General features: G+C 27.7%; 1 protein-coding gene across 1 annotated transcript in view; it reads right to left on the bottom strand.

Moving 5' to 3' along the window:
* Positions 1–27,291, bottom strand: part of LOC111631955 (regulator of G-protein signaling loco-like) — a 109,584-nt gene that overhangs the window by 43,710 nt on the left and 38,583 nt on the right. Inside the window, 2 exon segments of the mRNA XM_023376305.1 lie at positions 12,542–13,077; positions 19,066–19,680. Coding sequence (XP_023232073.1) covers positions 12,542–13,077; positions 19,066–19,680 — 1,151 coding nt within the window.

The following is a 27,291-nucleotide window of genomic DNA, read 5'->3' as shown; positions in this document are numbered from 1 at the left end:
TTGAACACAACTAACTGGTCTGTGACTAATGACTAACTGAAAAGGCAAAATTTTAAAGTAATTTTTAAGTAACCAAGGATGATTACATTAGAATTAAATGTCTGGAAGAGGAGTTTGGTTTGGAGGATTGGGTAGTGTAACTGGCAACACATTTGCATAATAAGAGGGAGTTGTGGGTTCAGGCCCTACTATGGGCTGATTCTTTTCTTCTAGAATATTCTAAATTATATAATTATAATTATTAAAATTAACAAGAGATGGTTCCTAATGCCTTCCTCTAGTGACAAATTATTTAGAAATTAGTTTAAAATAATTGCAAAAAAATAGTCTGATTTAAACTGGTAATCATTTGACTTACTAATGTATTGGGTTTTGAGATGTTTGTATGGGCAAAATTTTGAATAGGCTAATCAGTGAGTCCTCAATACTTGAACTTATTCAATATACAACTTAAACATACATTAATTGATATGAAAGGTTTAGCATATTTATTTAATCTTTTGATATACTAGTAATACTCAAATCTGTTAATATGAAGTATTTAATAATAACACAGCTTTATTTTATTTATGTAAGAAAGCAAAGTACTACAGTACTAAATTTATTTTAAAATATAAAATAAAAATTTCATTCAAATCTAAAAGTTTAATAAATTAAAATGCTTAATTTATAACTTTTTCTCTTTTAATCATAACAGTTGATTAGTCATTCTCAAAATATTCTGAGTATAATAAATTTTCCTTAGTTATTTATTCAGTACTTTAAATGGCTTTGAGTTCTTTGGTAACCAGTTTTAGCAAAATGAATGATGATCTTTCACACATTAGACCTAGTCTACTTTTAAAACCAAATAAAGATGATAAGTTATTTATTTCAAAGATTAATATTAAATTAAATAAACAAAGAGTAATATTTACAGGAAGAAATGATAAATCGTTTCTATCAAAATCTAAATCTCATCATTTTGAGAGAATAATACTCAATGTTTAATTCCTTGTTATATAAATTGACATTTTTGTTTTCTTTAGCATTTTGTGTTTTATATAATTGTGATTATTATATGTTTGTGATTAAATAATTGTTTTAAAGCATTAATATTAAAACTGTCTAAAATTTGACAAATTAACTACATATATTTTAAAATTAAATTATTTCCAAAACAATAAAAAATAAATGTGATTGAATTTAATTATTAACTGTTTTATATACAGTAAATATATATATATNATAATACCAATTTAAATCTTCAACTACTAAAATAATAATCTTTAAATAATTGTATTTATTAAAATTAAGTATTTAAAAATCTTAATCTTACAATTTAAAACTAAATTTTGTTTACTGTAAAATTTTTAAACATAAATTTCAAATCAGCAAAACCTTTCAAAAAAAATAAAAAAAGCATCCTTTTAAATTATATAATTTGATAAATAATATAAACAAAGAATTAAATAATTGCATAATGTCCTTCCAAAAAATTAAATAAGTTTTAATAATAAATTTATTACAACTTTTAAAATAATTTTAATAACTATTTATCATAGAAAAATTTCTATTCTTTCAATTTCATAATTGAAATCGAAAATTATAAGCATTTAAAAATATCTCAAGTATTGTAGATAAAGGATAAACTGTATTGCGCATCATCATCATCATTAAAAATTTATTTCCAATCAACTGCAGTGGTTATGACTGTTTTCATTTAGTCAATATTTTTATAGGTTCTTCTGTTGAAAAAAATTATTATTAAAATTTTATTTTATATATCTAATGTTTATATGTTGAAAATTAGTTAATTCTATCTTCATTTCATATCTGTATAAAAGTAATAAGTAGCTATTAATTCATATTAATAGCTACTTATTACTTTTATACAAAAATAATTTTATATTATTCCCTTTATAATCATATTAATTCCTCAAGAATAGATTATTAGTTGATATTACATAAATAATTTGTATAATACATGAACAAGTTAAGGATAATGATATTATAGCATATCAAAATTCTGATGATGGTAAGTCAAATAATAGTAGTGTATAAAACAGAAAAAAAAATTCTTAATTTACAAAAAAAATGAGTATTTACAAGATAAATCATATTTACCATCTATACCTCTTCATGAAACAAACTTGTTTTTTTTTATAAGTCAATTAGCAAAGTATAAAATGTCATAAAAAAAAATATATTACAAAACAATACTAAATGAACCCACAACTCCTGCTTACCGTGCAGATGCGTTGCCAGTTACGCTATCCGGACCTCCGATCCGATCTCCTCTTCCAGCGTATAACTATGTAACCATCGACGGATGGAAGAGGNGATGCGGATAAATTTATACAGAATTGACAAAATAGGGTAAAAGAGTTTCAGAAAGAGAAGATACAAAACTGGAGCCTATCAGCATTCTTGCCGTCTTTTCGGATAATTACTATAACCACCCTAAACTTAAATAGATGTAAGGAGCCCGGATAATTACCTAGACTGGGTCAGTGCGAGGAAGTGAGCAATCGCGAGTGGGCGATTTATTTTCTTCCCATGCTCGTACACACTAACCTATTGCTATACTTTACCTCACCTATCCTTTTTTCCTACTCACTTTTTCTTTTATCCTTTCCTTACAAAGCACGCATCAGAAATCTACTGAAATTAGTATAGTTAAAAAACAGAAACCATTTTTAATCTGATGTTTAGTTCCAAATAACTAATTAATTATTTTAGATAATAATGTTCTGATTTTAACGAATACGAGCACTGAACGGCAAGGAGAGATGCCGAGATTATGCAAAAGAAAAACGTTATAGTTCAATAATAAACCGCGAATCAAAAATTTAAATCGTAAAGCCGTTGGAGATATATTAAATAGAAAATATTTTTATATAAGAAATGTTTGTTGTTAATATCAAAAACTCAATAACGAGTCGTTTCGCTCATCCACCGCGTCAAAATCGATATCCGTCGACAAACAAGCTTATCTTTCCCTATTTACAAAACTGCCTGATACATGTATAATTCAGAAATTACAGTACAGTCTTTCCAAAAGATTTTTGCATTAGCGTAAAAAGTTTGACTTTCTTGCAATACATAAAAGTAGCTACATTCGTTAGTTCAGCATCTTAGTAACCGTAGACTAAATAATAAAAAAACAATGAGATAAGAATATACATTAGAGAAATTTAAACCACTAAAAACTAATTTTTAGTTTCCTAATAATATAAATCATAATATAACTTTATTTTATATACAGATCATACTTACGTTAGCATTTCGATTTTATAAATTACAGAGAAAATTTAAAACGGTTTTTAACAATACAAAAATAATCTCCATGTATTTTAAAATTAACACAACTATGTTAACATGAATTCTTATACTGTAATCGAATAGGTTATACTAATTTTTTCGTCACAACTTCCTCTGATAGAAGCACCTATTCCATTTCTATTTCGCTCATGATACTGTATAATCTATTTCATTATAGGCAGCTTATTGGTTATATCCAGACACTACTACATATGATCTTCGAGTACCGTTACAGATATAAAAAATCTTTTTAAAACGGACTATACTTTGATGTTGAACTGATAATTCTCATAGAATAAAATTTTAATAATTAGTAATAATTGTATTTTTGAATTCTTTAAGTTCAATATAGTTTAAAATGTACATTTATACATTAAAATTTGAACAATAAAGTATTACATCGCGGACAAAATTTTAAATAAACAAAACTCAACATATAATCAATAATACTTTGTACTGTACATTAAAAAGTTAATTGGATTTCATAAATCTAAACTTCAAGAAATAATTAAGAAGTGTAATCAAATAAATTAATAGTGTTGTTTCGATTAGATTTATTATTATACAAATATACGTTATTATAAATGTAATATTCTGCCATTCTAAATGTCACAGTAAACAAAACATAACTGATTTAAAATTAGCATTTTGATATTTTAAAGCGTATTTTAAAAAGAAAGATTTTTAATCTATATTGTTTAAAAAATACTTCCCAAAATTATAATCCTATCAACAACATAAATTAATTAATTAATTAATACAGAACATTAATCTTCAATTCTATGCGAAATCAAAAATGATCACAGTGCATTAATTCTTTAATAAATTATTTACAAAATTAATTTTGTCAAAATTCTAATTCTATGAAAAATGGTTAATACATCATTAATATAAATATCCATAAAATAACATATCAATCACATCATCTAATGTACTGTAATATTTAAATCAACAACAACAACAAAAAAAATCATCTAACAACTGAATGCAATAGTAATATTATCGTTATTATTATTAAACATCGTATGACATTTTGGAAGCAAAAGATTATTATGTTTAAAATCATTTTTTGTAGAAGTCTATCGCTATTAATTTATTCGTACGTCATACAAGATATCTGACGTCATTTAGCGAAGCGCTGGTTTTCAAGACAAAATGGGAAGGAACATTTCGAAATTCTCGTTCAGAAAGTCCATACGAACGGAGGGGGGAAAAAGGAGATCTTCAAACGCCATATTGAATTTTAAAAATATAAATAACAATATTTTTTTGCGCTTTGTACGAATAATTTTATTAAACTACTGAAAAATATAACCTAAATCCCGTTCCGAGTGCATATTTTTCTGTAAAAACTACAGTCTCTGATTAAAGAGAATAAAATAATTTGTCAAAAACGTTATTCTTTTAAATGATAAAAGCAATTAAATAAAACATTTTAAAGAAATCATAAGTTGTATTTCAGGCTTAGTTTCATCATAAAAGCAGCAGCAGTCTAGACAATTCTAATTGAAAACTTTAATAACTTTTTAACCAGAACTGGCTCTAAAACATTAGACCAGACCAATATAATTAAAAAAAGATTGGTAAAATTTATTGTATTAACTGAAAATGTAACATCAACAAAGTAAAATTTGGACGACTTACCAAGAGTTCTTTCACATCGATACCTTCTTCGCAATGGCAGTCAGACGTTAGACATCACGAAAGAAGCGTACATATAACTTTATATCTCCATAAAAAATCGCAAAAAAAGGAAGAATAGCGAGTAGATTACATCTATTCATTCTTATCACTGAAGGTGGAAAGAGGACTCTTTTCAAGTCGTCCTCCTTACGGACAAAACTTTATTTCCGACCCAAATGCCAAAGTTTTCGTAAATTGCAAAACGATATCATCTCTAGAATAATGCAAGTAAGTGGGACTGGAAACTGCCATTGCGCTTTCATAATAAAGACTAAACAAAACAGAAATCACTCCACTTTGTCTCTATACTTAACCTACTCTGACAACTCGGTTTCATTGCTTTTCAAAGATGATTAATTGCCATTTTAGATGAAGTGTTCTTCGCGTAGACAATATACGGACGTCAAAATCTGCGATACTTATCTATAATTTCGCTTTAACGATCTATTCAACTGAGAAAATTAATATTCGTGTCAATAGCGTGGCTATTGTTAGAGGAAGGATGCGGATAAATTTATACAGAATTGACAAAATAGGGTAAAAGAGTTTCAGAAAGAGAAGATACAAAACTGGAGCCTATCAGCATTCTTGCCGTCTTTTCGGATAATTACTATAACCACCCTAAACTTAAATAGATGTAAGGAGCCCGGATAATTACCTAGACTGGGTCAGTGCGAGGAAGTGAGCAATCGCGAGTGGGCGATTTATTTTCTTCCCATGCTCGTACACACTAACCTATTGCTATACTTTACCTCACCTATCCTTTTTTCCTACTCACTTTTTCTTTTATCCTTTCCTTACAAAGCACGCATCAGAAATCTACTGAAATTAGTATAGTTAAAAAACAGAAACCATTTTTAATCTGATGTTTAGTTCCAAATAACTAATTAATTATTTTAGATAATAATGTTCTGATTTTAACGAATACGAGCACTGAACGGCAAGGAGAGATGCCGAGATTATGCAAAAGAAAAACGTTATAGTTCAATAATAAACCGCGAATCAAAAATTTAAATCGTAAAGCCGTTGGAGATATATTAAATAGAAAATATTTTTATATAAGAAATGTTTGTTGTTAATATCAAAAACTCAATAACGAGTCGTTTCGCTCATCCACCGCGTCAAAATCGATATCCGTCGACAAACAAGCTTATCTTTCCCTATTTACAAAACTGCCTGATACATGTATAATTCAGAAATTACAGTACAGTCTTTCCAAAAGATTTTTGCATTAGCGTAAAAAGTTTGACTTTCTTGCAATACATAAAAGTAGCTACATTCGTTAGTTCAGCATCTAGTAACCGTAGACTAAATAATAAAAAAACAATGAGATAAGAATATACATTAGAGAAATTTAAACCACTAAAAACTAATTTTTAGTTTCCTAATAATATAAATCATAATATAACTTTATTTTATATACAGATCATACTTTCGTTAGCATTTCGATTTTATAAATTACAGAGAAAATTTAAAACGGTTTTTAACAATACAAAAATAATCTCCATGTATTTTAAAATTAACACAACTATGTTAACATGAATTCTTGTATTGTAATCGAATAGGTTATACTAATTTTTTCGTCACAACTTCCTCTGATAGAAGCACCTATTCCATTTCTATTTCGCTCATGATACTGTATAATCTATTTCATTATAGGCAGCTTATTGGTTATATCCAGACACTACTACATATGATCTTCGAGTACCGTTACAGATATAAAAAATCTTTTTAAAACGGACTATACTTTGATGTTGAATTTGTGAACTCATAAAGAATCCAACAGCCAACATTATCAAAAACGTAAACACCGCCGGTAGATACAACATAGTTTTTCGAGACATGATACCCATTATTTAAGGTCCATAACCGAGAACAGCCTATTAGAAAACCGATCCGTTCGACCTCTTTTGTAGTCAGCAAACATCCGGGTAGAAGAATTATGCTTCCACCTCTCCCACAACAAGAGAGAGATTCACTTTCTTTGATAACGGTATAATTTCACTCTAACTTGACCCGTGTTGACTTAATGGAGGCGAGTAATTAGAAGGTTTTACGCCGTTTCTACGTACGAACAGATACAATTCATTTATCCGATCTCTCGGGAGCCAATATACGTAATATTTTTATTCTAGACAGTACAATTTCTAAATCCATCATTTGTATTTCATGCTACGGTGATAAAAAATCTGTGTAAACAACAGGAGAAACTGAAACCAATCAAATTCATTCTCCGCTTTGCCAAGATGTCAACTCCTGCGGCAAAAACTCAGACAGAAAAAAAATCGAAAATTGCAGTTAAAAATTACTGCTTTTCTTTTCTAGTCTGATAACGACATTTCAGATGATAAAAATATACACATATTTTATATATATATTTTTTCTAATGAACATGTTTATAAAATCTAAATATTTTATATATCAATATATGGTATATATTTACTATCATTACGAGTTAAATATTTAAAACAAATTATTTACAATATTTTTCTCTTTATATTTGTAATGTTTCTTTCTATTCTCTTCATTAATCACAGATGAAACTAACTTGATGGAATTCTTCGACTCGAGATAAATATGCGAAACCTACACGTAAGTAAATACCCCATCTGCGAAGTACCCACCCTAAATCAAAAAATAGATAAGAAAAATTCCATTCGAAAAGATTACATTTCTGTTAGATAATACGACATAATGTTTAAGTTCTATCTACAGTAAACCAGTCGAGTAACTTCCTAAAGGATAGGAATGGATTTTGACGTCTCCGCTACAAACAAATTATAAGAGGTGAAAGGTGTCTCCTTTCAAACAGGTCCCTCTCGGCTAATTATAACAAAATAATCATCCATACAGAGTGACGTAACACGATGTCTTTCAAAAGATCCCTCCCTAAAACAGTCAACTCCGCCTAATATTTTTGGTTGTATTTCCACGACATTCCCAGACCATGATGATACGATTATCATAAAGTTCGCCCGTTAAATTCAATCAAATTTGTTTTTGTTCGGGGAATCGGCACTCTTGTTTTAATGATCGAAAACAATTAATCTTTCTTATGCAAGAATAGGTCAATTAACTTGGTCAAACTACTTAACCCAGGTCGGTCTACATCTTTCCAATATACAACGTCCCAGAAATAATTAACAGAATAAAAATCTTAACTGAGTCAAAACAAAGACCTAAAAAAAAAAAAAATAATCAATTTTTGAAGAAAGAAAGAAAATTGATCAAAAACTGAATTATTGAATAAAACTTTTATTCACTTAATCGATCGAAATGGACTTTTATTATATATATTATATCTTTTTTTTTTCTTCTGGCAGAGAAAAAGTATAGTTAAAGGACATCTTATAGTAAAAAGTAAGTAATTCTGTTGAATAAGTATAAAGTCCTTTAAGTAAAAATAATCAGTCTAAAATAAAATAATCGGGGGCAGATAGAAAGATAAATATAATCCAAATCTTTCAAGTTACTATTAAGTCAATTCTACGAATCTAAAAGGGGGAAAAATCTACGAGAAGCGTTTGTAAATCTCGATCAGCCTGCTTAACAACAGGTTATCATTGAGAGGAAAACCGTTGGAACATCCGGTTCTCCCAAGCGTTGGGGCCTTTCACACCTGGATGGATCTCTTAAACAACTTTACACACCGAAGAACTCGGAATACTTCCAATTTCGAAACTCAAATTAAAAGCCACAAAGGAGCGAGACCACGAAGTTTCCTTAATAAAAATGGATTATGTCGTCTTCGTATGTGACTCAACTTATAATTTTAATTAAGTGAGTTGAGTCTGTCGATCGTCCTTCCTTTTATTACGACTTTTCTTTCAGATTATAAATACCTAATATTACAAAAGTTGACTCTGTTCAGATCAGGCAATTCAATATTACTTTATATTCCTCACGCGTTTGTACAAAATAGAAGAATAAACCGATTTTGTAACTTCTTTTCAATCAAAACGGCTTTTGAAAATTCACTTTAAGAGGTATAAAAAATTTTCTTCTTCCCCCCTTCAGTTTCTTTTCTATAATGGGAATTTTCGTTGCAGATTAGAATTTAACTGGAGGCGACACAACCTGAGCCCCCTTAACTTCAAGTTTAAAGTAATTCAGCAGAGGAAGCCTTTTCTTTTTTTTATTTTTCTGATAACGATGACCTTCTATCTGACTATCTTTGTCCGTCGCGACTTCTAAAAGTATAAAACCAAAATGAGTTTCAAACATGTGTAACTCATTAATGACAACACTACAAGCCATCTGTTAACTGTAAAGAATGAAATGACTTAAAAATAGAGAACTCTTACCCAATCCATAAAGTTATCCGTGAAGATTATCGATAACCAGGGGCCCAGAGAAGGTCTGGAAAATGGAATCACAGAAAGAGGCATTATTCCTATCAAAACCTACGCAGACCATGTGCTTTACACCTACTTTAGTATGGTAGGTGTCGGAAGATACAAGGGCGACTCTCGGACGGTCATCAATCCGTGACTTAATCTCCTGTCACGTGTTTCCTGATCAGAAACACTGGCGAGCACCTGTCAATAGTATTAACTTCAGGGTAGCTAGTATACCTGTGACTCAGTTGACATTACACTGAACGGATAAGTTTTGATTGATAAATGCAGTGCAGGTCGAGAATGATACGTTAAAAGTCGTAGTAAATCTAAATGCTTAATTATTTAAGAGAAGAATTTAATCTGTAGAGATTGTAATCTATTCTTAGAATAATCAGTTTAAAGAGCTTACTAGCTTTACTGCTAGATGACTAACTGTAACACTTCCTTTTCTTTATAGTAAGACTCGTCTGACTAAACATCGATGATTTTTCACTTCTTTAGCAATAAATAATATATTTGTGTTTTTCGAATCAAGTTTACAGTACGGATATCCCTGTCTGTTAAATTTACAAGTAACGTCAAGAGAATTAAATTATAGAAAAGCTTACTCGCATAAACACACACAAGCTATAAATCAGTTAACTACTACGCGTCTGCTATAGTTGATGCTAAAAAGTTACTTTAAAAAGGGACAAACTAATAAGAAATAACCAAAAACTCACCATATTGGAACAGCTCTAGAATAAAGTAAATTGCTAGAGGAAGTGCACATTACGTCTACGGAAGCGAAGCCATCCGGGTAATCGTAATTAGACAGATGATTGGATAAAAGTGTAAGACTCAGCCAGAACATTGACCTTACGTCACGAGTGGGTGTCTTTTAATTTGTCTGCTCATTTGGGACGCCTATCATTCTCCAATAGAAAAAAATTTTTACTAAATTTAGGGCATAAGCTGTCGTTAAAATAATAGTACGAATCAAAGCCCTCAAGTCCTGGTTGAGTGAATTATAAATATAGGCCTATATATATATATGCATATATATATTTTTTATTCTTTTTAATATCTGTTCCTATCGGATCCTGAGCTTGTTTATACAGATCCTCCTCCAGTTGCCATAGCAATCTAACCTATTTGACGTCAATGCCGGAGTTATTCAGGTGACTACGCGCAATATTAAAGTCGCTAAAGCTTAAAGTTACAGATGCAAAACGAAAGAAAACTAAAATAAAAACTGTAATATAGGTTTCGATTTTCAGTTCTAAGATAAAACTCCGTTTACNAAAAGTGAAGAGCAGGAACTTAAAACAATACATTTGAACAAAAAAATTGCAGTTAATTTACGATATTCAATCCTATTAAAGCGTGACGACAGTGTTTAAACCTTCACACACAGATGCCGACAATTTGACGACGCGCCAAAGAATTAATTTAATGTTTACGATGTGATGCATCCAATAAAATATTTCACGAATTTTATATACTTATAATAAAAAATACATTAAGCACGAAAAATCGATCGGTTTATTTGACATTGGTAACAAAAGCGAGCGTCGGGAAGAAGGAAAGAAAATTTCATTTTTAAATTATATCAATTTTGATTGATCGACCGATCGAAAAGCCTCTGGGATTTAACAAACATTTATATCAATTTCCGATTGATTAATTCAAAAGTGGATGTATCAGCGTGACTAGTTTTCGTTTAACACCAGTAGATGGCATTTTGCTGCGTAAGTTTAAGAAATGACGTAAATAGAATTCAAATTTTAAATTTTGCTGTAGAAAAATGGTCCGATATAAAACAAAACAAAAAAAAAAAAAACGTATTACTTTAAAGGTTAGCTTAAATCACAGATTTTGTAACTAATAATAGTGTGGATCTACGATAAACGTCAAAATGACGAAAATTAATGTTTATGTTATCCCCTTCGTGTAAAAATGTTAAAATTATAGTAATTTTTCCCTCTAAAGAATTTCGAAGGGTGAGAAAAAAAATTTACTTAGCCTTACAGAATTCGCTTGGTTTCGTGTTTTGACTTTAAGAGGTAAAAAAGAGAGAAAAAAAATGAGTGAAATGAACCGAAAAGGGTTTATCCCACCAATGGTAATTCCTTAAAATATTCGAAAATAATAGATTTTATCAGTACGATCAATGCGTTTACTAAACCATAACTCTTACGCTTCGTTACCTGGTTAATGCTACGTAAAATTCAAGAAAAAAACTAAACAAGAAAACTTTATTTTATACTGCAAAATGCTAAAATTTGGAGAAAGTAACGTGTAAGAAAAAAAGCATAGGAGAATAGATGAATTCATAGCTTATACCAAAGAGTAATTTTCATTTGATATCTCTATCCTTTATGTAATTTACAAGTTATTTTGAACATAAGAGAGGATGAAAATGAAACAGAAAATAGATTTTAAACTCAATTCGATATCGGATATCTTACAGAAGTTTTAAGACATTTTCTACCTACTCGATTTGAAAATTTTAATACAGCATATAAAATTATATTTGTAGATCAAATAAAAAATACAAGGAATCGCCGAGAAAAAATAGAAGCTAAAAGCTTCATCTTGCTACCTAAACTCTAACGCAGTTGCAGTTTAAACGTTTTTTTTCTTATTAATTCTATTGCAGTTTCCGTCTAAAATACAATTTATATAATATCAAAAATTAGGATCGATTTCATAGACGATAAATTAAAAAAACTAGATTAACCGAAGGCAATGCAGATTTAATTATATATATAATTTTAAGCGCATTTGCAACTTATTTTTTAGTTTATTATTGAATACATAAAATTCTACGGCACACCCAGCTCTAAGGAGTGTTATTCACACAATTCATTTTAAAATATTAAAATAAACTAAACTGTTGTTCATTGTAAGAATTTTTACCTCTACACATCGAAGACGAGCAGCAAAGAGACACTTTCAGGATTACAAAACATATTAATTGAAAATTCATTATTCTAGAAATTTAATAGGATTCAGAAAGGTTAAATTTTTAAAATCCCATTTCGTTTTTTTTTTTCGTTTATTACGTTAAGTCTTTATATTCTTTCGATTAACGAACGTTATTCAAATAGCATCTTTAAATTTTAAAGCGGCGATGGAAATGCCGCACAGATTTATGGTTCGAGAATCACCTGCAGAGCGAAGCAACAGGTGTTATCGCGAGAGAGAGAAGATAGGAATGAAAAATCTCTTACCTTATATCCGGCATCAGACTCGGAATCGTCGTCCTGAATGGGAGGATGAACATCTTGACTCCCTCCATCTTCATCTTTATTGGAGAAGTTTTTTACCAATTCGGTCATGGTCTCTCGTCTGCAACCTGTGGGTGCAGCCAAACCGTACACCTTCGGACTGAGCTTGTACTTGAGGACGTCGGAGGTGGCCGATTGCCTGTTGGAGGGAGGTCGATCCGTCGACAGTTGTAAGAACTTATGCGCCGTCTGACGGAGTTTGCTCGCGTTGCATTGCGCGTCTAGCCTCTCTGTATTGTACGAATTGTTGGCCCTATGTAGACCAACTGGATCCGGCATGGCACGCACCGTTAAGCGGTCCAATTTACCATCGTCGGCCGCGTTGCTACTCGTCGCAACGTTGGTGTCGTGCGACAGTGCGAACATCCGAAGAGAGCAATCGTAATTTGGTAGTGATAATACTTGTCTGTCTAAGCTGTTCATGCTGTATGGATGCGAATGATCCATATCCACTACAAACACTCTATCGCTATGATTACCTAATATTAAAAAAAGAAAATAAAAATATATATTTTTATTAGAACTTAAATTATCTAACATTTAAACAAATTAATCTTTCTTTTAATAGTTTGGCAAGATGTTTAAATATATACTAAACTTATTTATATAAATAGCAATAAAGATAATACGCTTAATAATATCCAAGATTTAAGCATTAAATACACATTAACAGAACTTCCTTCCTCTACGTATGCTGTGTGCGTAGGATGTTAGATTCACATCCTCAAGTGATAAAGTAATAATCACAATAAATTCTCTTTCACTATGTTTAGATTAAGAGTGTAAAGCGTAGGAGTACGATTAGTTTACCTCTAGAGTATCTAATTTTAAAATCATTACGCATGAAAACTCTCATCGCGCATTAAAAAAACAAAAGTGAAGAGCAGGAACTTAAAACAATACATTTGAACAAAAAAATTGCAGTTAATTTACGATATTCAATCCTATTAAAGCGTGACGACAGTGTTTAAACCTTCACACACAGATGCCGACAATTTGACGACGCGCCAAAGAATTAATTTAATGTTTACGATGTGATGCATCCAATAAAATATTTCACGAATTTTATATACTTATAATAAAAAATACATTAAGCACGAAAAATCGATCGGTTTATTTGACATTGGTAACAAAAGCGAGCGTCGGGAAGAAGGAAAGAAAATTTCATTTTTAAATTATATCAATTTTGATTGATCGACCGATCGAAAAGCCTCTGGGATTTAACAAACATTTATATCAATTTCCGATTGATTAATTCAAAAGTGGATGTATCAGCGTGACTAGTTTTCGTTTAACACCAGTAGATGGCATTTTGCTGCGTAAGTTTAAGAAATGACGTAAATAGAATTCAAATTTTAAATTTTGCTGTAGAAAAATGGTCCGATATAAAACAAAACAAAAAAAAAAAAACGTATTACTTTAAAGGTTAGCTTAAATCACAGATTTTGTAACTAATAATAGTGTGGATCTACGATAAACGTCAAAATGACGAAAATTAATGTTTATGTTATCCCCTTCGTGTAAAAATGTTAAAATTATAGTAATTTTTCCCTCTAAAGAATTTCGAAGGGTGAGAAAAAAAATTTACTTAGCCTTACAGAATTCGCTTGGTTTCGTGTTTTGACTTTAAGAGGTAAAAAAGAGAGAAAAAAAATGAGTGAAATGAACCGAAAAGGGTTTATCCCACCAATGGTAATTCCTTAAAATATTCGAAAATAATAGATTTTATCAGTACGATCAATGCGTTTACTAAACCATAACTCTTACGCTTCGTTACCTGGTTAATGCTACGTAAAATTCAAGAAAAAAACTAAACAAGAAAACTTTATTTTATACTGCAAAATGCTAAAATTTGGAGAAAGTAACGTGTAAGAAAAAAAGCATAGGAGAATAGATGAATTCATAGCTTATACCAAAGAGTAATTTTCATTTGATATCTCTATCCTTTATGTAATTTACAAGTTATTTTGAACATAAGAGAGGATGAAAATGAAACAGAAAATAGATTTTAAACTCAATTCGATATCGGATATCTTACAGAAGTTTTAAGACATTTTCTACCTACTCGATTTGAAAATTTTAATACAGCATATAAAATTATATTTGTAGATCAAATAAAAAATAAAAAAAAATTCGAAAATGTAATCGGATCTTTTTAAAAAAATTTTTTTTTTCTTAAATTACATTTTCAATTCTCCGATGCTAAATCTGAAAAGTTCGTACGAAGTTGAAAGCGTTCTTAAAATCAATTTTATATTTAGAATGAATTATTTAAAACTAAATTATCGATATCAAAACATGTTCAAAAGTAGGTACTTTAGTGAAAAAATTTAATTATTAATCATAAACTTCAAAACACCAAAGAGTTTTATTCTAAATCGTATCAACGTTTTTACATACAGCTATCATTCGTTTACTTTTTATCCTTTAATAACGCAAAGTTGTAGTTTAAAATTTATATATATTTTTTATACAATAAAAACATTTTTATTTTACTTAAAAAATAATTTAAAATGTTTAAAATATTTGTGTACTTCCTCTATTAATTTTTTTCTTTTAGGAGAGAATTGATTTGGTTCATAAGCCATAAACAACACATCTTTCTAATTATTAATGTTTTAACAATTTATATTCAAAAATTTATTAATTTGATACTTAAAAAGGAAATTAATTTTCAAATCAAACATTTTGGAATAAACCATTATAAGGCCAATATATCCAAACAGCTTCTGCATAGATTAAGATTCTTTTTATGCATTAATGAAAGTTGTATAATGCTTATACATGCTGTTTATCATATCATATTCCATGTGTTTAAAATTGTCATTTTTGTAACAAGATAGGAATGTTTACTTTTCTCCTCTCTCATTTTTATACTGAATGTAATAAGAATAACTAAATAAATCTTTTATTCACATTTACTTTTTAAAATATGACAAACTACATACTTTTTTAAAATTATATCTTGCTAAAAATAAGTTATCTATATAAAAGTTAATAATACTTAAATCTCTAAATTAATAATACTTTTTCATTCACTTGATGTAAAAAATCAATAGCCAAAAATAATTTTAATGATTATCCATATTCCTTAAATGATAGTTATAATCAGTTTAAACTTTTTTTAAATAAAATAATCTTTGAAACTTTTTAGTTATTAATCATTGAAGGAGTTATAAATAGATACATAAAAATAGATATTGATAGACAATGTCCTTCTGATTGAATAAGGAAAAAAAAGTCACTGTTATATTCAGTTTCAGATCAAGAAAAAGAATCGAGGAAGGTTAAAAATCAAATTGAGGACATTAATATATTAATTAGGAAGAGACACATAAAGTATATAATTTCTAAGTCATAGAATGTACAGTAATTATATAAATTATCATCTGATAATTGATATGTATCAATGTTGTAGTATATGAAAATTACATTTGCTACAATAAATTGTGTATTTCATATTTCTAGCAATAGTAAATAATATAGATTCATATTTGTAAGAGTTATGGAAATATTAATTAAATGATTTAATATATATAATTATACAAAAGTTTACTTATACAGTAATAATAAAAATTATACTGATGACCGAGACCAACTTTCGTATCTATTTGAATGACAAAAGTTAATAAAGAACTTTAATTAATAGAAAATTAAATTTTAGTATCAGAGGCAGTTGTATCAGTCATATTGTCCACCTTTTGAAACTAATATAGTTTATAATTACTGTGTATAATTGAAAATATTTTACTGAGAAAAGTATAGACAACCTTAATCATTACACAAGAAAGTAAAAATTGCAAATATACTATAAACTTAAGACAATTTATATTGATTAATCTAGAAAAGTTTAGCTCATTTATTTTAATAAATCCAGTCAAACTATACTCAATAGAAGAGATCAAAACACAGTCAGTTAATGAAATATCTTTTGACATAATTTATTAGTTAAAGAAGTACAATAGGAATTTTTTTTTTTATTAAAACATTTTCAGTAAATAAACATATTAATAAAATATAATATCAATTGTCTGTAAATATCTAGAATTATCTTTAAACTTAACATTTTAACTAATATAATTCATATAACTATGATAATCAAAAGACATCTTATAAATATAAAAAATATATTCACATCATTTGTATATACATTTTAAATTAAGGTATTGTATTTTCATGCATATACCCCACAGAAAATTGCTAGAATGAAAATAAAGCCTTTACATAATCCACCCACCATGTACTCCTGTTCAATAAGCAGAATATAGTGGGTAGCTTATGTCAAGATGAAAAAGTGAGGTGGGCAGATTATGAATTTGCACCTATGGACAAGGTAAAAGTTCATAATTGAATTTTAAAATTAGTGTATAAGCAATATCCCTTTCAAATCGTCTTTAAACACAGATAATCCATGGGTTTTAGACACTAAAATATAGAACACGTCAGTTAAATTGAAATTTAAAAGAAATGCATCAACTTTAAAATCCCTAATTCTTGAATAATGAAGGTAAAAATAATTTACAAAATAGTATAGGTAATCCATATATTCATTACTTTGACACATCTAGTAATCAACACTAGTTGACTCTTGGATATTAGCAACACTGCTGCTAATTCTCACTAGTTCAAACTTCTGTTCCCACTAAATTCAGTGGAAATCTAACTTTACAACACTAATCTGGTGATAGCAATGCACTCAGATGACAAAATGGCAAAAGACAATTATAAATTATTTTAAAAGGATTGATGATTAATTTGCTAACTCTAAAATACAATAAGATATGATCTGTAAATGTTTTCAACTAATACACTGTACTGATAACATGCAAATAAACAATTTTCTTTCTTAATGTCTAAACCATTGAATTCCCTTACTTTCAATGCTCCAACAATCTCCTAAATCTGACACCATACCCATCCCATATATGTTGAATCACTGATATACTGTATTTATATTTTTTTACAGTTTTATTTAGTTTAAATAGTTATTTAGTTTTACTTAATACAAATATGTAAAAATATATCATTTACAAATTTGATTCTTATTACATTCTCAACTATTCTCAGTCAAATGTTTATTAATAGTAAAACTTAAAGATAATTAATAAAGCTTTGTTTTACTATTGTTTGTATTGTATTGTACTATTGTACAAATATAATATTTTAATTTATTGAATGAAACTATGATGATCGAGTTTTAACTATACAAATGTAATCTGAATAAATAATTATTACTGTATTTCCTTGATTCTAAGATGCATCATGATTTTGAAATCAAGTTTTAAAATATTTTTAGAGAAAAAAATTTTTAAATAACCAATTTTGTTAAATGTTATTGAATAACAGTTAGAAAAGCAATAAAAATGCCTTGAAATATTGTAAATAATATTTAGCAGCTCTGTTTTCTATGTTCTTGTGCATATACAATAACTTTTCTTATCATACTGCATCATATCATCATCTAAAGCATTTTAAGTATTGGAAAGTTTAAATTAAATGCTTGTTACCAACAAACCTCAATTGAATTGATTTGATAATTCAGTATTAGCAGTTTATCCAAAAATACTTATTATTAATGCATAATGAATCTTGTGATATATTCACAATGAGTGCTAATTATTGTTTTGGACTGAATACAAAAAAGATGCCATTTTTGTAATTGTAAGATACACCTCTTATTTTTGACAAGTAGAAATGAGTAAAAAACAGCATATTAGAATTGAGAAAGCACAGTATATTAAAATAAAGAAATGAAAAATTAAAGATAAAAGTTATACCTAAATACAAGATTTTTTAAAGCAAGTTTGAATAAAAATTTAAAACTTTAAAAGCATTTTTAATAGGATAAATCAAAATATAATCTAATTTCATTAATTACATAAAATTCAACTTTATTTCTCAAAAGCAACTTACTATTCATTTTGATATATTAATCAAATTTCTCCATTCTTTTTTTTTAACAAATTGAAAATGAAGATTTATTGAATAAATGGAAATATGTACTAGTCAAATAATACATAAGAACATGTAATAAACATTAATATAATTTGTTCAGAAATTTTAAATTACTTCTAGAACTTTATCATAACTTTAAAACATTTGTATTACATAAAATTTAAATAGAAATAATTTGGATAATTTAGGAAATGAATGAGGATTTTATTAATTGATTTGAGAATAATTTTTCATATATATTATTTGATAATGATTATATTTGAAGAACATTTCACATGATTTTTTTTAAAAATAACAATTATGTTATATCTATTTAATAAGATAGAATTAACAAATTTAATAAAATATAATCTTATAAAGAATAATAATTAATTTACATAAATTAATTGGATAAAANTTTTTTTTTTTTTTTTCGTTTATTACGTTAAGTCTTTATATTCTTTCGATTAACGAACGTTATTCAAATAGCATCTTTAAATTTTAAAGCGGCGATGGAAATGCCGCACAGATTTATGGTTCGAGAATCACCTGCAGAGCGAAGCAACAGGTGTTATCGCGAGAGAGAGAAGATAGGAATGAAAAATCTCTTACCTTATATCCGGCATCAGACTCGGAATCGTCGTCCTGAATGGGAGGATGAACATCTTGACTCCCTCCATCTTCATCTTTATTGGAGAAGTTTTTTACCAATTCGGTCATGGTCTCTCGTCTGCAACCTGTGGGTGCAGCCAAACCGTACACCTTCGGACTGAGCTTGTACTTGAGGACGTCGGAGGTGGCCGATTGCCTGTTGGAGGGAGGTCGATCCGTCGACAGTTGTAAGAACTTATGCGCCGTCTGACGGAGTTTGCTCGCGTTGCATTGCGCGTCTAGCCTCTCTGTATTGTACGAATTGTTGGCCCTATGTAGACCAACTGGATCCGGCATGGCACGCACCGTTAAGCGGTCCAATTTACCATCGTCGGCCGCGTTGCTACTCGTCGCAACGTTGGTGTCGTGCGACAGTGCGAACATCCGAAGAGAGCAATCGTAATTTGGTAGTGATAATACTTGTCTGTCTAAGCTGTTCATGCTGTATGGATGCGAATGATCCATATCCACTACAAACACTCTATCGCTATGATTACCTAATATTAAAAAAAGAAAATAAAAATATATATTTTTATTAGAACTTAAATTATCTAACATTTAAACAAATTAATCTTTCTTTTAATAGTTTGGCAAGATGTTTAAATATATACTAAACTTATTTATATAAATAGCAATAAAGATAATACGCTTAATAATATCCAAGATTTAAGCATTAAATACACATTAACAGAACTTCCTTCCTCTACGTATGCTGTGTGCGTAGGATGTTAGATTCACATCCTCAAGTGATAAAGTAATAATCACAATAAATTCTCTTTCACTATGTTTAGATTAAGAGTGTAAAGCGTAGGAGTACGATTAGTTTACCTCTAGAGTATCTAATTTTAAAATCATTACGCATGAAAACTCTCATCGCGCATTAAAAAAACAAAAGTGAAGAGCAGGAACTTAAAACAATACATTTGAACAAAAAAATTGCAGTTAATTTACGATATTCAATCCTATTAAAGCGTGACGACAGTGTTTAAACCTTCACACACAGATGCCGACAATTTGACGACGCGCCAAAGAATTAATTTAATGTTTACGATGTGATGCATCCAATAAAATATTTCACGAATTTTATATACTTATAATAAAAAATACATTAAGCACGAAAAATCGATCGGTTTATTTGACATTGGTAACAAAAGCGAGCGTCGGGAAGAAGGAAAGAAAATTTCATTTTTAAATTATATCAATTTTGATTGATCGACCGATCGAAAAGCCTCTGGGATTTAACAAACATTTATATCAATTTCCGATTGATTAATTCAAAAGTGGATGTATCAGCGTGACTAGTTTTCGTTTAACACCAGTAGATGGCATTTTGCTGCGTAAGTTTAAGAAATGACGTAAATAGAATTCAAATTTTAAATTTTGCTGTAGAAAAATGGTCCGATATAAAACAAAACAAAAAAAAAAAAACGTATTACTTTAAAGGTTAGCTTAAATCACAGATTTTGTAACTAATAATAGTGTGGATCTACGATAAACGTCAAAATGACGAAAATTAATGTTTATGTTATCCCCTTCGTGTAAAAATGTTAAAATTATAGTAATTTTTCCCTCTAAAGAATTTCGAAGGGTGAGAAAAAAAATTTACTTAGCCTTACAGAATTCGCTTGGTTTCGTGTTTTGACTTTAAGAGGTAAAAAAGAGAGAAAAAAAATGAGTGAAATGAACCGAAAAGGGTTTATCCCACCAATGGTAATTCCTTAAAATATTCGAAAATAATAGATTTTATCAGTACGATCAATGCGTTTACTAAACCATAACTCTTACGCTTCGTTACCTGGTTAATGCTACGTAAAATTCAAGAAAAAAACTAAACAAGAAAACTTTATTTTATACTGCAAAATGCTAAAATTTGGAGAAAGTAACGTGTAAGAAAAAAAGCATAGGAGAATAGATGAATTCATAGCTTATACCAAAGAGTAATTTTCATTTGATATCTCTATCCTTTATGTAATTTACAAGTTATTTTGAACATAAGAGAGGATGAAAATGAAACAGAAAATAGATTTTAAACTCAATTCGATATCGGATATCTTACAGAAGTTTTAAGACATTTTCTACCTACTCGATTTGAAAATTTTAATACAGCATATAAAATTATATTTGTAGATCAAATAAAAAATAAAAAAAAATTCGAAAATGTAATCGGATCTTTTTAAAAAAATTTTTTTTTTCTTAAATTACATTTTCAATTCTCCGATGCTAAATCTGAAAAGTTCGTACGAAGTTGAAAGCGTTCTTAAAATCAATTTTATATTTAGAATGAATTATTTAAAACTAAATTATCGATATCAAAACATGTTCAAAAGTAGGTACTTTAGTGAAAAAATTTAATTATTAATCATAAACTTCAAAACACCAAAGAGTTTTATTCTAAATCGTATCAACGTTTTTACATACAGCTATCATTCGTTTACTTTTTATCCTTTAATAACGCAAAGTTGTAGTTTAAAATTTATATATATTTTTTATACAATAAAAACATTTTTATTTTACTTAAAAAATAATTTAAAATGTTTAAAATATTTGTGTACTTCCTCTATTAATTTTTTTCTTTTAGGAGAGAATTGATTTGGTTCATAAGCCATAAACAACACATCTTTCTAATTATTAATGTTTTAACAATTTATATTCAAAAATTTATTAATTTGATACTTAAAAAGGAAATTAATTTTCAAATCAAACATTTTGGAATAAACCATTATAAGGCCAATATATCCAAACAGCTTCTGCATAGATTAAGATTCTTTTTATGCATTAATGAAAGTTGTATAATGCTTATACATGCTGTTTATCATATCATATTCCATGTGTTTAAAATTGTCATTTTTGTAACAAGATAGGAATGTTTACTTTTCTCCTCTCTCATTTTTATACTGAATGTAATAAGAATAACTAAATAAATCTTTTATTCACATTTACTTTTTAAAATATGACAAACTACATACTTTTTTAAAATTATATCTTGCTAAAAATAAGTTATCTATATAAAAGTTAATAATACTTAAATCTCTAAATTAATAATACTTTTTCATTCACTTGATGTAAAAAATCAATAGCCAAAAATAATTTTAATGATTATCCATATTCCTTAAATGATAGTTATAATCAGTTTAAACTTTTTTTAAATAAAATAATCTTTGAAACTTTTTAGTTATTAATCATTGAAGGAGTTATAAATAGATACATAAAAATAGATATTGATAGACAATGTCCTTCTGATTGAATAAGGAAAAAAAAGTCACTGTTATATTCAGTTTCAGATCAAGAAAAAGAATCGAGGAAGGTTAAAAATCAAATTGAGGACATTAATATATTAATTAGGAAGAGACACATAAAGTATATAATTTCTAAGTCATAGAATGTACAGTAATTATATAAATTATCATCTGATAATTGATATGTATCAATGTTGTTGTATATGAAAATTACATTTGCTACAATAAATTGTGTATTTCATATTTCTAGCAATAGTAAATAATATAGATTCATATTTGTAAGAGTTATGGAAATATTAATTAAATGATTTAATATATATAATTATACAAAAGTTTACTTATACAGTAATAATAAAAATTATACTGATGACCGAGACCAACTTTCGTATCTATTTGAATGACAAAAGTTAATAAAGAACTTTAATTAATAGAAAATTAAATTTTAGTATCAGAGGCAGTTGTATCAGTCATATTGTCCACCTTTTGAAACTAATATAGTTTATAATTACTGTGTATAATTGAAAATATTTTACTGAGAAAAGTATAGACAACCTTAATCATTACACAAGAAAGTAAAAATTGCAAATATACTATAAACTTAAGACAATTTATATTGATTAATCTAGAAAAGTTTAGCTCATTTATTTTAATAAATCCAGTCAAACTATACTCAATAGAAGAGATCAAAACACAGTCAGTTAATGAAATATCTTTTGACATAATTTATTAGTTAAAGAAGTACAATAGGAATTTTTTTTTTTATTAAAACATTTTCAGTAAATAAACATATTAATAAAATATAATATCAATTGTCTGTAAATATCTAGAATTATCTTTAAACTTAACATTTTAACTAATATGATTCATATAACTATGATAATCAAAAGACATCTTATAAATATAAAAAATATATTCACATCATTTGTATATACATTTTAAATTAAGGTATTGTATTTTCATGCATATACCCCACAGAAAATTGCTAGAATGAAAATAAAGCCTTTACATAATCCACCCACCATGTACTCCTGTTCAATAAGCAGAATATAGTGGGTAGCTTATGTCAAGATGAAAAAGTGAGGTGGGCAGATTATGAATTTGCACCTATGGACAAGGTAAAAGTTCATAATTGAATTTTAAAATTAGTGTATAAGCAATATCCCTTTCAAATCATCTTTAAACACAGATAATCCATGGGTTTTAGACACTAAAATATAGAACACGTCAGTTAAATTGAAATTTAAAAGAAATGCATCAACTTTAAAATCCCTAATTCTTGAATAATGAAGGTAAAAATAATTTACAAAATAGTATAGGTAATCCATATATTCATTACTTTGACACATCTAGTAATCAACACTAGTTGACTCTTGGATATTAGCAACACTGCTGCTAATTCTCACTAGTTCAAACTTCTGTTCCCACTAAATTCAGTGGAAATCTAACTTTACAACACTAATCTGGTGATAGCAATGCACTCAGATGACAAAATGGCAAAAGACAATTATAAATTATTTTAAAAGGATTGATGATTAATTTGCTAACTCTAAAATACAATAAGATATGATCTGTAAATGTTTTCAACTAATACACTGTACTGATAACATGCAAATAAACAATTTTCTTTCCTAATGTCTAAACCATTGAATTCCCTTACTTTCAATGCTCCAACAATCTCCTAAATCTGACACCATACCCATCCCATATATGTTGAATCACTGATATACTGTATTTATATTTTTTTACAGTTTTATTTAGTTTAAATAGTTATTTAGTTTTACTTAATACAAATATGTAAAAATATATCATTTACAAATTTGATTCTTATTACATTCTCAACTATTCTCAGTCAAATGTTTATTAATAGTAAAACTTAAAGATAATTAATAAAGCTTTGTTTTACTATTGTTTGTATTGTATTGTACTATTGTACAAATATAATATTTTAATTTATTGAATGAAACTATGATGATCGAGTTTTAACTATACAAATGTAATCTGAATAAATAATTATTACTGTATTTCCTTGATTCTAAGATGCATCATGATTTTGAAATCAAGTTTTAAAATATTTTTAGAGAAAAAAATTTTTAAATAACCAATTTTGTTAAATGTTATTGAATAACAGTTAGAAAAGCAATAAAAATGCCTTGAAATATTGTAAATAATATTTAGCAGCTCTGTTTTCTATGTTCTTGTGCATATACAATAACTTTTCTTATCATACTGCATCATATCATCATCTAAAGCATTTTAAGTATTGGAAAGTTTAAATTAAATGCTTGTTACCAACAAACCTCAATTGAATTGATTTGATAATTCAGTATTAGCAGTTTATCCAAAAATACTTATTATTAATGCATAATGAATCTTGTGATATATTCACAATGAGTGCTAATTATTGTTTTGGACTGAATACAAAAAAGATGCCATTTTTGTAATTGTAAGATACACCTCTTATTTTTGACAAGTAGAAATGAGTAAAAAACAGCATATTAGAATTGAGAAAGCACAGTATATTAAAATAAAGAAATGAAAAATTAAAGATAAAAGTTATACCTAAATACAAGATTTTTTAAAGCAAGTTTGAATAAAAATTTAAAACTTTAAAAGCATTTTTAATAGGATAAATCAAAATATAATCTAATTTCATTAATTACATAAAATTCAACTTTATTTCTCAAAAGCAACTTACTATTCATTTTGATATATTAATCAAATTTCTCCATTCTTTTTTTTTAACAAATTGAAAATGAAGATTTATTGAATAAATGGAAATATGTACTAGTCAAATAATACATAAGAACATGTAATAAACATTAATATAATTTGTTCAGAAATTTTAAATTACTTCTAGAACTTTATCATAACTTTAAAACATTTGTATTACATAAAATTTAAATAGAAATAATTTGGATAATTTAGGAAATGAATGAGGATTTTATTAATTGATTTGAGAATAATTTTTCATATATATTATTTGATAATGATTATATTTGAAGAACATTTCACATGATTTTTTTTAAAAATAACAATTATGTTATATCTATTTAATAAGATAGAATTAACAAATTTAATAAAATATAATCTTATAAAGAATAATAATTAATTTACATAAATTAATTGGATAAAAGTATTAAAATAATAAATGATTTTCAGATAATCCATTAATTATTTGCAACAAAATTAATGTGCAATATAAAAACATCTTACATAGTTTTTTGAAATAAATTATATATACTTTTTATATAATTATATTTAAACTATCAGACGAGCCTGGTGTTGCGCGGATAAAAAGTAACAATATCAAAGATTAAGATTATTAGATTATAGTCAATCTTACCCATTTTCCCAGTGCAAGAATTAGGTCCCCCCTCTTCTGAGACTAATTAGAGAATTTTTAGATATCTGCTTACCACATCAGGATAACGATAAATAACACTCACTGCAACCATTAATCTGTGCGTAGTACCACTAAGTGATAAATAACAAATGTTTTTGTAACTCTTCTTCAGGTTTAATAAATTTGAAAAATAAGCTGGATCTTTCAGAATCATTCATAAATATAAATTTGAACATAAAATCGAACATTAAAACGAAGAGTTCAAATAAAGCAAACTTATGCACATGCACTCCCCATGTCACTTTATATACAATGGAAACTAAATATCGTTGAGAAATTTTAGAAGGGTCTAAAAATATGTTCAATTTATGATTCATATAACTATGATAATCAAAAGACATCTTATAAANAGACGAAGAGTTCAAATAAAGCAAACTTATGCACATGCACTCCCCATGACACTTTATATACAATGGAAACTAAATATCGTTGAGAAATTTTAGAAGGGTCTAAAAATATGTTCAATTTCTCACATAAATGCAAAAAAGGCATCTAAACAGTACAGTAGAAGCCAAGTTCTTCAAGGTAATCCTTAACCCCCCCCGTGGTGGGAATTTTGAAAAATCCCTTCTTAACGTGCATTCTCATGGCATACCCTATTAAAATGCAATGAAAAATGCAAAAATCCACATCTAAAATAGTATAATAGATGCCAAGTTCTTCACGGTAAGCCATAATCCTGTCCCTCTCCCCATGGGGGAAATTTCAAAAAATCCCTTCTTAGTGTACAGTACATTCTCATAACATACCCTAACTATGTATTAATTTCAACTTTCAACTCCTAACTGTTTGGGCTCTGCACTTATTATCATCATTATCAACCCATCTCAATTATATTATAAGATACAGGTTATAAATCATACTTCTAATGCAAAAGAATTCAATATAAAACTTCATATACTTAGTTATCACTTTTATTTATAAAAAATTTCAATATCAATCTAACTTTTAAGAACGATTAAATATGCTGGAATCTGTTACGTGAAATTATTGCAAAAATATAAAGTAATCATAAGTAATTAAGATTACTTTAATCTGTAACAATATTTTCATCTGAAGAAGCCTTAAATAAAAATTGAATGCACTTATTTTAAAATATTTTAATCTTTTCTTTTGTATTGTCAATTTTAACTATACAAATATCTCTCTCAATTAAGTTTTTTGGTAAGGAAGACATCTATATATATTTCTATTTATCTAAACTAATTTTTAAATTAAAAATTTGATCAAAAAATACCAACACATTAAACTCAAGTATAAATCCTTATAGATCATTAGTATATATACGAGGTCTGTTCAAAAAATACGTGGACTGTTTGAACTGAGCAGCTTCAGTTGGTTTCAGGGGAATTTGCTTGGTGTCGCTAGATTTGTACAGATCGTCTGGTGATATCTGTAATTGGAAAACGGCTTTATCTTTATTTGTTGATTAGCTATGCAGTTTTTAGTGAAGTGTGGTTTTTCATTTG

The sequence above is a fragment of the Centruroides sculpturatus genome, unplaced genomic scaffold, assembly GCF_000671375.1.
Source record: "Centruroides sculpturatus isolate CEXI.00-Female unplaced genomic scaffold, Cexi_2.0 scaffold783, whole genome shotgun sequence".
Lineage (NCBI taxonomy): Eukaryota > Metazoa > Arthropoda > Arachnida > Scorpiones > Buthidae > Centruroides > Centruroides sculpturatus.
This window is presented reverse-complemented; position numbering and strand designations above follow the sequence as displayed.